General features: G+C 42.1%; 1 protein-coding gene across 2 annotated transcripts in view; it reads left to right on the forward strand.

Annotated features, from left to right (window-relative positions):
- The window catches only part of Eip74EF (Ecdysone-induced protein E74), a 56,129-nt gene that overhangs the window by 40,756 nt on the left and 3,054 nt on the right, over window positions 1-12,319 (forward strand). The window contains exons 1-3 of one of the 2 annotated variants that reach the window (XM_018006096.2): window positions 19-2,191; window positions 11,510-11,887; window positions 12,010-12,288. In XM_018006096.2, coding sequence (XP_017861585.1) covers window positions 991-2,191; window positions 11,510-11,887; window positions 12,010-12,288 — 1,858 coding nt within the window. In that variant the 5' untranslated portion in view covers window positions 19-990. Of the gene's footprint in view, window positions 1-18; window positions 2,192-11,509; window positions 11,888-12,009; window positions 12,289-12,319 lie in introns of those variants that run through there. The other variant, XM_089467471.1, reaches the window with a different exon arrangement.

Here is a 12,319-nt window from a genome sequence, read left to right on the forward strand (position 1 = left end):
AAAGAGAGCGCCAAACATTTTGCTCTCGAAACGCAAAAACTGTTACGTTTGCTGCTTTACCATTTTGGCGCGCTCCCCGCCGCGACTGCGATTGCGACTGCGACGGCAACGATGACGGCGACTGCGACGTCGACATCGTTTTCGCAATAGCGCAGCGGGTCCCAATAACATTTCGTGGCTCGCGCTCTTCCAGTTGGCGCGAGCCGAGCAAGCGAGCCCCATTCAGTCGCCGTCGCTGTCGCAGTCGCTTGCTCATTTTTATTATTTCCACTGTTGTTATTGTTGTTTCTATTCTCGCCTTTTTTTTTGTTGTTTTTGCCTTCCCACCTGTCTCTCTCGCTCTTGCTCTGGCTCTGGCTCTCTCGCTGGCTTGACTCTGTGTCTGTGAGTAGGGCGCGCGCGCGCGTTTGCCAGAAACGTCGACGTTGGCATCGGCTTCGGCATCGGCATCGGCATCGGCATCGACGCTTATTGCCAACGACATCGCACGCTGCAGTCGCGTCGCAGTCGCCGCCTGCAACGTTTGTTTGCGCCTAATAAACACTCGGCAGTGCTTTTTGTGCTGACTTTAGATTTTAGTTTTGCTGATACCGTAAGAGATAAATGACGTGCCGCGGCTGACAGCAAAGCAAAAAGCAAAAAGCTAAAAGCTAAATAAAGCGAGACACAGCAGCAGCAACAGCAGCAGCAGCAGCAGCACAACAGCCAAGCAAAATACGTTGTTGTTGTTGCCGGACTTTTACGTTCTACTTTGTACGTTTTACGTGTTTCCGTATGCGCGCTACGCGTTGCGTGTGACAAAATGTGTCCAACTGCAGTCGCCGCCAACTGCAGCAGAATTAGTGCAAAATTACCTCAAATCTATTAAGTTTAAACACCTGAATAAATGAATAACATGTGCAACGTGTAGAGAGAGAGTGTAGAAGAGAGAGAGAGAGGGAGAGAACCTGTGAGTGTGTTTTGTTTGTTTGCCTATAGAAACTGATAAAAATGATAATGGTGCAACATTTGGTGGCCGCCACGGCACATAATTTTGCAACGGCGGCACTCACAACAGCCTCATCATCATCATCGGCATCATCATCCTCGTCATTATCGTCATCATCGTCGTCGTCGTCCAGTTCGAGCTCCTCTTCGCTGCTGTCGCTATCATCCGCCTGCTCCGCCTCCTCGGCATCCGCCTCGCCGGCCGCATCGCCAACAGCTGCGGCATGTGCCACGCCCACGCCCACGCCTGTCGCCTCGCCGACGCCCGAAACAGCGAGCCTAGCTAAGGATGCGGAGGAACTAACAAAAACAGCTATCGAAGGTGCCATAGAGATAATCAAGTCAGAGCAACACAGTCCAATACCTGCGCCCAGCATAAGTCCAGCTGCAACACCAGCAACAGCAGCAGCACCAGCAGCAACATTGCCAGCAGCAGCAGCAGCAACAGCGACAGCAGCAGAAGTTGCAACAGCAGCAGCTGCCGCCGCAGCAGAAGTTGCAAGCGAAGTTAAGAAGGAGCAGACAGCAGTCGAGGCTGCTGAGGAGGACTCTGAGCACATTGCAACAGATTGCCGAGAGTTCAAAGTGCTCTACAATCATCTGCGACAGCAACAACAGCAGCAGCAGCAGCAACAGCAACAATCCGAGCAACCTCTTCACGCCGAGCCAGATAAAACACGCAGCACCTTGGATGATGTCTCAAAGATACTCTGGGAACGCAAGCAGCAGTTGCAGCGGGGCAGCGTCATCACCAGCAGCAATGAGTTGCATGTACAACAGCAGCAACATGAACAGCAGCACCAACAGCATCAGCAACAGCAGCAGCAGCAGCAGCAAATGAGCGACATCGAGGATGAGGAAACGCTCGAGGAGGACGCCGATGCGGACATCGAAGCGGATGCCGATGACGAGGAGCTGTTGGAGCTGCAATACCAAAATGGCTATGACTCACCCTTGGATCTCTCGCTGAGCAGTGCTGCCACAGCGACAGCGAATGCAGCCAGTGCCGCAGCAGCAGCAGCAGCGGGTGCTGCTGCGTCGGCGACTCCTGTGGCAGGCAGCAGGAGGCGTGGCCACGCCTACTCGGGCAGTGAATCCGATGAGGAAGCGTCAACAACAACAGCGCATTGCGAGCGAACGAGGATGCGACTGAAGCCGGCGGAACGATCGGCGGCCTACAAGAAGAGCTTGATGAAGCGCTACTGTAAGTGCAAAAGGCCGTGCAAGTGCCTGACTAGGACATACCCTATAATTAAAATATATATTTATAAATATAGAAAGTAGCAAATAAAAGGGAAATTTGGAATGAATCTTTTGACCATGCTACAAGAAGAGCAGTTAAATGAGACGTAACAACGGAAAATGCTTGACTTGAAGTTACCCTGTAAATTGTACATATGAGATAATGCGGGTTATAAATGGAGTATATTGGGTTTCAAGTTGGAAGTATTTAAAATATGGAATATTTATAATTTATTCGTGCAGCATATATGCTTGACTAGCAAATACCCCATATTTGATATATAAGAATATGAGGTAAATTAGCAGTATTGGATAATGGGAAATGACTTAATGATAAGGAAGAGTCAATTGTAGCTGGAAGAGCTGAATTGGAATATATACCACATATATAATTTCTTCATGATTTATATTATCTAATATGTATATATTATTTAAACACATATTACATGTGCCTATGCAAGTGTTTGACTGGAGTATAACTCTGTAGTATCTTCTAGACTGTTGTAGCTGAAGACTATTGATCATAACATAATTTTTATCGATATTGTATCGAAATCAATCAATCAACAACTAAAATACCCTATACCTATTTATAGAATAACTAAATAAGTGTTTGTTACAACAAACTGCAAAATATTTAATCTACTGCTGATTAAATTCTGTATTAGTTTAATAATAATGAATTACTAGTATATCTTTTGACTACTGACTTGTTAATAATATTTACATATGTAAATCCGCGCTTATTTGCCAAGTTTGTGTGTCTCTTTCTTCTTCTCAGCCATATAAATTTGATTGATGAGCAGATAAAAATTATGTCTATGTGTGTGACTTCTAACTGTTGTTAATGCCCCTCAAAATCGTCTAGCTACCTCTGCACTCTGCCTATATCTGGAAATCTGTTAAGCTTCACTGTTTTGGTTTTGTTTTGTATCCATTCGTGGCTTGCTTTAAATCTTTCAACTTTTAGCAGAGAAAAAAGTTGTGAAATGTCAATTTGGCAACAACAACAATGGCAGACCAAAATTTATAAAGCAGAAAAAAAAAAAAAAAAATGTGCTCCCCCAATAGACAGCCAAACAAAAAACAAAGACGTCCAAACGCAAAATAAACATTATTTAAAATAGCGCAATTTCCGCCGACGACGACGTCAAAAATGCTGCTTACGTCGCTGCTGGCGCTGTCTGAGCAGAGAGCGGCAGGCCGCAACAGCGGCAGCTTCGTAACAGTTTCCTAACCCACCTCAACAATTTTATTGATTACTTTAGGCGGCAAACGCACAGCAACATCAACGGCAGCAGCAGCAGCAGCAGCAGCAGTAGTAGCAGCAGCAAGAGCAACAGCAACTACTACAGAGCCATGCGAGAGCGAGAGCGCAAGCTAATGTGTGCGAGCAGCTTTCTAGTGAGCGGCAATTCCGCTCAACTATCAAACGCTCTCGAGTTTGCTTCGCTTTGCTTTTGCTTTGCCATTCGCGCTGCATTCACTCTGCCAGACTGCATGTGTGTGTATTATGTATAGATGTGCCTGTATATGTATCGTAAATTGTAATATTGTGTAAGTGTGTGTGTGAAATAGTTTCTCAGTTCGCACTGCTGCGGCGAATTGCCAAGGCGCCAACTGCCAACTGGGGGACTATTTGTTTCTGCGCGTGAGTGTGTGTGTGTGTGTGTGTCTGTGTGTGTGTTGGCACTTGTTACATGTGTATGTGTGTTAGTAGACTGCGACTGGCTAAGGTAACCCTTCGCATAAGCAGCCAACAACTTGTTTCCTCTATTTGACACGAGCGTCTCTTTTGACTTTTGCAAGCGGTTGTTGCCATTGCCTTTGCCTTTGCTCCGATTTGGCCAGCAGCAGAGGGAATCGCAATCTTGTACTAGCACAAATATACATTATATATACATATATGTGTACAAAACAAATACAATGTACATATACATAGTATATACATATGTATGTATATGTAGCATTTACTTGTTCTTTAAAAGGGCGTCAGGTACTTGAAATTTTTGTATTAGCGGAAATGCGCGTCGCTCGCAGCTCCACAAAGTGGGCGTCACGTTTCTAAAATGACTAATGTGGCAGGGGGCGAGGAAGGGAGAGCACTGCTAGAGAGCACTGGCTAGAGGGTTGAGCATTCTTTGGCAGGGATTCAGTTTATTAAGTAGATGGCCCTGACAGATTTATGCAGTTGCCAGCTGCTTGGAAAGTTTGCTGCAACTAAAGTATCTGAGTTGAAAGAATATGAACTTATGTAGGTATGTGACAAGCCAAAGAACTAGGGATCTCACTTAAAAGAGGTTTGCATGTTAAGTTTATAGAATGTACGAATTATGGAATATATTATATATATTTAAGTACAAACCTATCGAAAGTAATCTTATTATAATTAGGTCTTTCAACATCTACATAAAGTGGGCAATACAATCGGCTTCCAGATAATGCCCTGCTTTTAATGTCATAAAGTGTTTGTATTGTAAAAATTTCCTGTTCGCATTTCAAAGCACGTTAAATCCAACCGCAATAGCCCGCAGAATTTTACAAAATGCAGGTTCCTCACATCAAATCAAAATCAAATGCCAAAGCTCTGAATATTGCTGCAGTTGAAACTCAGCCTCCCTCTCTCTCTCTCTCTCTCTCTTCTCACTCAGCTCTTTCTGAATACAGTAAACAAATCATCGTTATCTTCAGCAAAGATCTTCATTCGTGTAAAACGCTGGGAACTTGATTTCAGCGAATTCTTTTCAAATTTTACGAAATATTTTTCCTTTTCCTTTTGTTTTTTGTTTTTTTTTTTACAAAACTCTTTTGACAAAGTTTATTTTGGGTATTTTAAAAACCCGCACACATACATATACACACACATCCTCTTACAACATGCTATAATTTTTTTATTTCTCTTTTTGTAACCTTTTTTCTACACGACTTTATTTCGTTTGTTTTGCTTTTGATTTTGTTTTACCTTCAACCTTTTGGGGTTTCAACCGCAGTCACTGCTCCCGTTCCCAATTCACCGCCCACACACAATCACACACACACACACACAGAATGCTAGGCAACTTTCAATTGCGACATGAGGCGAAGAGCGCAACGAGAGCTTACAAGCGCTTGTTACGCGCTCTCTCTCGCTCTGCCGCTCTCCCTCTCTGCCATAGGTCTCCCTTTACATGAGTAAGCAGCGCAGCGCAGCTTCAGCTTCTGTAAGCGAGTGTATAAGTGTGTGCGTGTATGTGTGTGTGTATGGGAAATAGTGGCAAAGAGCGACGTCGTCGTCGCCCAACCCACCCCCTCGTCGTAAACGAGCTGCACAACGAGGTCTCTGTTGCTTTGAGGCCTAACGCAAAACATTTTGAGGTAGGTTGGGAATAGATTGGCAACAACTGAGCGCATACACAAATAGAGAAAATGATAGAGAGAGAGAGAGAGAACCAGAGAGTGTAACAGAGAGAGAGAGAGAGAGAGAGAGAGAGAGACATGGAGTGAGACAGTGGCGTACGGAAAACTAAAATTTCTCGTTTCAGCGCAAGAAATTAGCAAATCATTTTCTTTAGCTTAACCCAAATACGTTTGAGTTTTTAGAATTATGTAAGCGCCATGTCTCGATTTCTGTCTATCGCTGTTTGCGTGAGTGTAAGTCTGTATATGTGTGTATGTGTGTGTGAGTGTGTTGTAAGCGCACTCAGTTGGCAGACGCAGTTCTCTAGCAATTGCCCAGCATGTTGAGTCGTGGGGTCTCCTTATCTGTCCATTGATTCCAGTGCGATAATTGATAATAAGCCTGAAAGAGAGAGTTAATATAAGTGTGTGCGTGTGTGTGATAACTGAGATTATGTCACATATAAAGTGCTTAGCGCAATATAATTACAAAATCTGATTGGAATTGGTTAATCAGAATACCTCACATGCAGCGTTGTAGTGACTATCAATTTCCTATTAGATTTGTTTAATTTCTGATTGAACAGCTGAGCAGCAATGCAATTAGCTCAAATTTAGTTTGGATTGACTCAATATTTTCCTATATCTATGTGGAAAGAAGTCTAATTAACACTCGCTTTAAATAGAAGAACTATGCAGAGAAAGTGCTAATTAGGAAGAGGTGTGAATGAAGATGGCAAACTCAAAAAAAAAAAAATGACTAAAATATGAAATTATGTAATATCCGTAATAAAATCAGAATCAAGCATTCACCTAATAATGAAATTATATTATAGAAATTTGAATACCATAAAAAATACTTTTGAAATGCTATGACTCATTTCCTTAAATGCTATAATATAGAATATTTTTACGGAAATGTACTATATGTACTCTAAAAGTATTCCCTATACATCTATAGCATAGCTAGCTCCAGTAGTATGTATATACCTATACTACATATTTATTTATATAGCCTAGCTACTCTAGAACAATCTTGGCAGCTACTTTACATGATGTTGCATTAAAAATCATTAAAAGTTATCATAAATGCAAATTAGCCATGATCCGAAATTCTTTATTAATTAATTCCCCTTCTGCTTACCGTCTCTTGCATATAGAGAGTTTATTAAAATATCGCCAGAAGAGACAAAAAAAAATATTACAAAATTTTATTTATTGAGCTAACGAATTGCGTAGCAAACAAATGCGTCAAATCATTATGCATATACGTACATATATATGTATTATAATGTATGCATAGTATATATACATTTTTTAAGAATAATCAAAATACAAAAATATTATATGCATAATAAAAGCAACAATTTTAATACTATATAAAAATAAAACCCCCCAAAAACACAGTTCAACAAAAATTACAATATATTATATACAATATATTATGTACATATAAGCACAGTGACTGACTTACATACTTAAGTACATATACTACATATACAATATGTATACAGCTGTACATATGCATTTCCTTCTGTATGAAACGAGAAATTTCTGTATCAAGAGACAGCAAAAACAACAACAGAAACAAAACAGAAAACAACAAATCAACAACAGCAAAAATACAACTCGTATCAATTCTTGATGCGGAAATATTGAGGAATAATTTTGTAGTCGTTGCGTTTTTTTTTTCCACTGCTGCTCCTTATTTCTTTTTGTACAAAACTGTATATAGGCAAAAAGATGTAGAAGAAGAAGTAGAATAACAGCAACAAAAAGTAAACAGCTCGCACTAATACGAATGCATTTAATGAGAAATGCTGCTTTAAGTCCACACATATAAATATACATATTTACATACATACATCTGTCGCTATAAATATATAAATGATGAGACATACAAACATCGATATATACATACATGTAGCTTTAACAAGCTATCAGAATCGTGTGTGTGTGTGTGTGTGTGTGTGTTCGTGTACGCGTCTCGCACTTGTCTGCATGTGTGTGCGTTATCCGCGAGACCTTGAACTTGAGACTGAATTTCCAAAAAGCGCACAAGCACACAACACACTTATACTCTCTCACACACACACACACAAAGGCAAACAAATGCGCCCAGCGTCAACAGCGACGACGACGACAGCGACTCACAAACACAAGAACAAAAGACAATAACAGCAACAACAAGAGCAACTCTCGACAGCGGCTTTTATTCTTTGCACCCATACACAAGCAATGTGAAAGACACACACACACATAACGGCAGTGGCAGAGGCAGAGACAGTGGCAGTGGCAGCGGCAGCGGCATGAAAGCCAAAATAAGCCAGCCAAAACAGCAGCAGCAACAACAATGCACACGCAGAACAGGAATTTAGCGAGAGAGTGAGTGGGAGAGGGAGGCAGAGTGAGAGAGAGTGTGTGTGTGTGTGTGTGCGAGTGCCAGTGCGAGTCAGAACTGGGAACGCAAAGTGGGAATGAACTGGGAACTGAGTTCGCTGACGGAAGCAGTCCATGATGGGCATGCGGGAATGTGGGAATGGGCGAATTGGGGAAGAGAGAGTAAAACAGGGAGCAGTCACAACAAGAACAACAACAACTTTGACATTAGTATGTATTAATGGGCAGCTGTATGTGTATGTATGTGTATGCAAGTGTGTGTGTGTGTGTGTATGTTTATGTACATATACAATAGCCAAACAAACACATAAATTATAATATTTAAATATAGAACTTTTGAGTTGTTGTCGTCGTTGTCGCAGTTGCTGTTGCTGTTGTTGTTGCTGTTGCTTTCTTTTGTGTCTGTGTATTGCTGTTGTTCGCATATAACTTTTGGTTAATCGGCCGACAGTTGTTGTTGTTGTTGTTGTTGTTGCTGTTGTTAGAGTCAAATTGCTTTCGCTGTGATATAAAAACGCACACTCACAATTTTGGGGCTTTATTGTTTTTGTTTTTTCTTTGATACCAACACCCACCAGGCAAAGTTAACTATAAAATAGGCCAATAACGTAATGACACAGCAATAACAACAGCAACAGACACGGCAACAATAAAAACTGCAGCAACAACAACACCTGTTCAATTGTTGTTTTAGCAATTGTCAGATATACGGCGAGCTGCTTCCTCGGAAATAGCTCGAAAACTGTAAACAAAACACTTTGCACACACACACACACACACGCGCGCAAAGGCAACTGTGAGAAAAGAGTTAGTCAAGCATGCTCGACTATGGAATACTCTGCCTGCCAACTGGATAACGTTTAACGGCAAAGTAACTGAGCTAAGCACATTAAAGGCAACTAATCATAGCAACAACAACAACAATCCACATTGACCTACTATTCGCAAACTGCTCCATTGTGAATTGTGCATTGTAAATTGTGAGTTGTGATGTAACTGTCCCAAAACGCGGCGCACATATCAACGAAGCAGTTCAAGTCCAAATTTGAGCAGGGAAATACATAAAGCCAATAGACGAGAAAAAAAGTACTTAATGTCTGCATGTGTATGTGTGTGTGTGTGTGTTTGTCTGCACATGACTCTACCGTTAATTGTACATTTGGGTATCTATGAATAGGTGTGTGTGGTAGTACATGTTAGCCAATTTTGTTTTCTCATAATATATTAAATTGTTTGGCATTATTTTGTTTTTATTTTTATTTTTAATAGACCGCATTTTTAGAGGTCAACATTGCAATGCGCATTGTGTGTGAATGTGTGTGTTTGGTGGTGTGTGCTGGTGCTATAGTTTATGAGACGCTCTTTGTGCCACATTTAAATTGGGTTTGCCAATTCAATTCAATTCAATTTCGCCTAGACCCAGCGGACTGCCGTGCGTATGCGTAATTTGTGTGCTATGCATATTGCGCATACGCCAGGTGTGGCCGGCCGTCTGCATAACATGTTCTGACATATTCTGCACTGCACGCAACTATTTATATGCATACTAGTTGAGGCATTACGTATACGCAGCGTCTGCTGCTGCTCCTGCTGCTCACAGCTGTGGCCATATTACGTATACGCCTTATTAGCCACTTGCGCCGTGCCACGTGAGCAGCGTCCGTTGTTTCCTCAACCAAACGAGATATATAGTATGTGCATACATATTTTCCTGCGAAATACAATTTGCAACAACAATTGACAGCAATTTCCGCTCAGCCAAATATCAGGTTTTTCTTGTGCCGAAAATCTAAAAAGAAAAATTCTCTGCAAAACAAGAAATAAATAAATAAATAACTAAATAAATTTTTATAGTTTCCGTCAAAGAAATAAAAGTTGATTTTCCACTGCACAAAACCAAAAATCGTATCACATAGAGTCAGGTGGGGGTAACAGGGGCAATGGGGAATTGACAAGCCACAGCTGATTTTAGTTACCTGCCTGCCTGCCTGCCTGGCTGGCCGCAATTTCCGTCACGAATTGGCTAGAGCCACATGCTCATGGGTCGATCGAAAAACGTCTATGTAAATGTGTCATATTTTTACAGCAGCTTTTGAGTTTTGTATAAATACACATATATATGTATATAAATATATGCATATCTGAAGCATATGCATATTTTATATGCATTAATATGTATATTTCATCTTTTTTTATATTTTTGTTGCTTCTCATTCACCCACAACGCGGCGAATGTGCGAGCAAATGAACGAAATGAAACGAGCGGCAATAAAAACGAGACGAGGCGGCGAATTGCCCATAAGTGTGTGTGAGTCGTGTGTGTGTGTGTGTAGGTATTTAAAAAGCTGTAAAAAAGCACACACTCTCACACAGACACATACATATATAGGCGGCGCGTACAACATGCAATAATGCAGCCAGCAAAGCATAAATTGTAAACTCGTCGTCGTCGTCGCCGTCGCCGTAGCAGCAGCAACGCCGACAAGCCTTGACCTGATTTCTCTTCCTCTCTTGCTGCCAACTGTTTGTGTTCGTGCGTGTCTCTGTATGTGTGTGTGTGTGTGTGTGTGTGAGCACGCTTGCATGCAAGCTTTATTGCTGCCTTTTAGTTTGCTTGCACACTGCACTCGTGCAAGCGAGACAACTATATGCGCTTGTTTATTTCTCACTGTTGATGTGTGAGTGTGTGTGAACAGCTTGACATTCAATGCAATTTTGTTGCTGCTGTTAGCTTTATTTTTTTTTCGTACTTCTGCTGCAGCAGCCGCCGCGGCGTTTCGCATAAAATAAGTGAAAATGCACTTTTACTTTTCAACAACAACAACAACTATGTACAACTTGTGCATTTTTCTTGCGTTGCAGCTCAATGCACAACAACAGCAGCAGCTGTCAGCCAGCCAAAGAAAGTGAGATGCAATTTTTTTGTTTCACTTTTGCTGCTGCTGTGGTTGTTGTTGTTTTTTTCCTTTTTGCTTTTGCTGCCTCTCTCACTTTGCATTTCTTTTGTCATTGTTTTTAACGGTTGTTTGTTATTGTTGCTTTGAGTTCATGGCTCGCCAAATTGGGGCATTTCAATTTCATGTGTGTGTTGTGTGTGTGTGTGAATGTTTCTAGCCTCTTGGCGACTTTTGCATGTCGCTCAACTTGCGTACAACAACAGCAACAACAACTGTAATAACAATTGTATATAATTATGCATATTGCGAATTATTTAAGTATTATTAGCTTTGCATTTCGTGTTAGTTTGGACAGTTTGACAGGTCTCGGCTTAAGCGAAGAGGGCGGCACTTGAATAGAGCTGCTCGCTGTTGTTGTTGTTGTTGCTGTCGCTGTTGCTGTTGTAGCTGATGAGATAAAGTTGTTTTATAATTGGGTCGCAACAGTTGTTAGACATTCGCAAGTAGTTTCGAGTGTTGCTCAGTGAACTATGAAATAAATATGTATATATGTAATTTATGTAAAATATATAACTAATTTATTATTTGTATTTTTTTACGCTTTGCAGATACTGAAATTCCTATTGTCAAACAATCAACCAGTCCGTCACCTCATCAACAACAGCAGCAGCAACAGCAGCAACAACAACATCAGCAGCAGCAGCAACACCTGCAGCAGAGCCAACAGCAGCAAGCTTTTGGCGTTGCAAGCACATTGCTGCACATTAAAACCGAACAGAATGCGCTCTTAACACCACTACAGCAACAGCATAGCTTACAGAGCAGCAACAATGCGCATCAGCAGCAGCAGCAACAACAACAGCAGCAACAACAGCAGCAGCAGCAACAACCTTTGGCCATCCCACATCGGCCGCTGCTGCATAATTTGCTCAGCGGTGGTTCAATTCACAATCCACATCACAGAAATTACACGACGGCTACAACAGGTGAGTGCAAGCGGCAAGGTGAACCACTGCACACGCCCTTTTTCTTGCTGAATTGTATTGGCATGGCCCAGCATTTGGCAACTTGTTAATCTTGGCCCATTCTCGCTGCTCTCGTTTCGCAGGTTCATTTCCGCCCAGTCCCGCGGACAGCGGCGTCTCCGACGTCGACAGCTCCAGTTCCGGTGGGCAGCCATGCGCCGACGAGTTGAAGGCGCGTTTGGGCATGCCCACAACGGCAGCAACATCGGCGGCTGCAGCAGCCACCCACTCGGCGGCGGCAGCGGCAGCAGCGGCGGCAGCAGCAGCCGCGCACCTGCATACGGGCACATTTCTGCATCCGAATTTATATCAGAACAATGCGGCGAATTCGTTGCGGAATATTTGGAATCGAAGTGTTGGGGGTGAGTATATCAAGTATTCCAAAAAGGAAAC

The sequence above is a fragment of the Drosophila arizonae genome, chromosome 4 (genome assembly GCF_054131065.1).
Source record: "Drosophila arizonae isolate 15081-1271.41 chromosome 4, UAZ_ARI_1.0, whole genome shotgun sequence".
In the NCBI taxonomy this organism is placed as follows: Eukaryota; Metazoa; Arthropoda; class Insecta; order Diptera; family Drosophilidae; genus Drosophila; species Drosophila arizonae.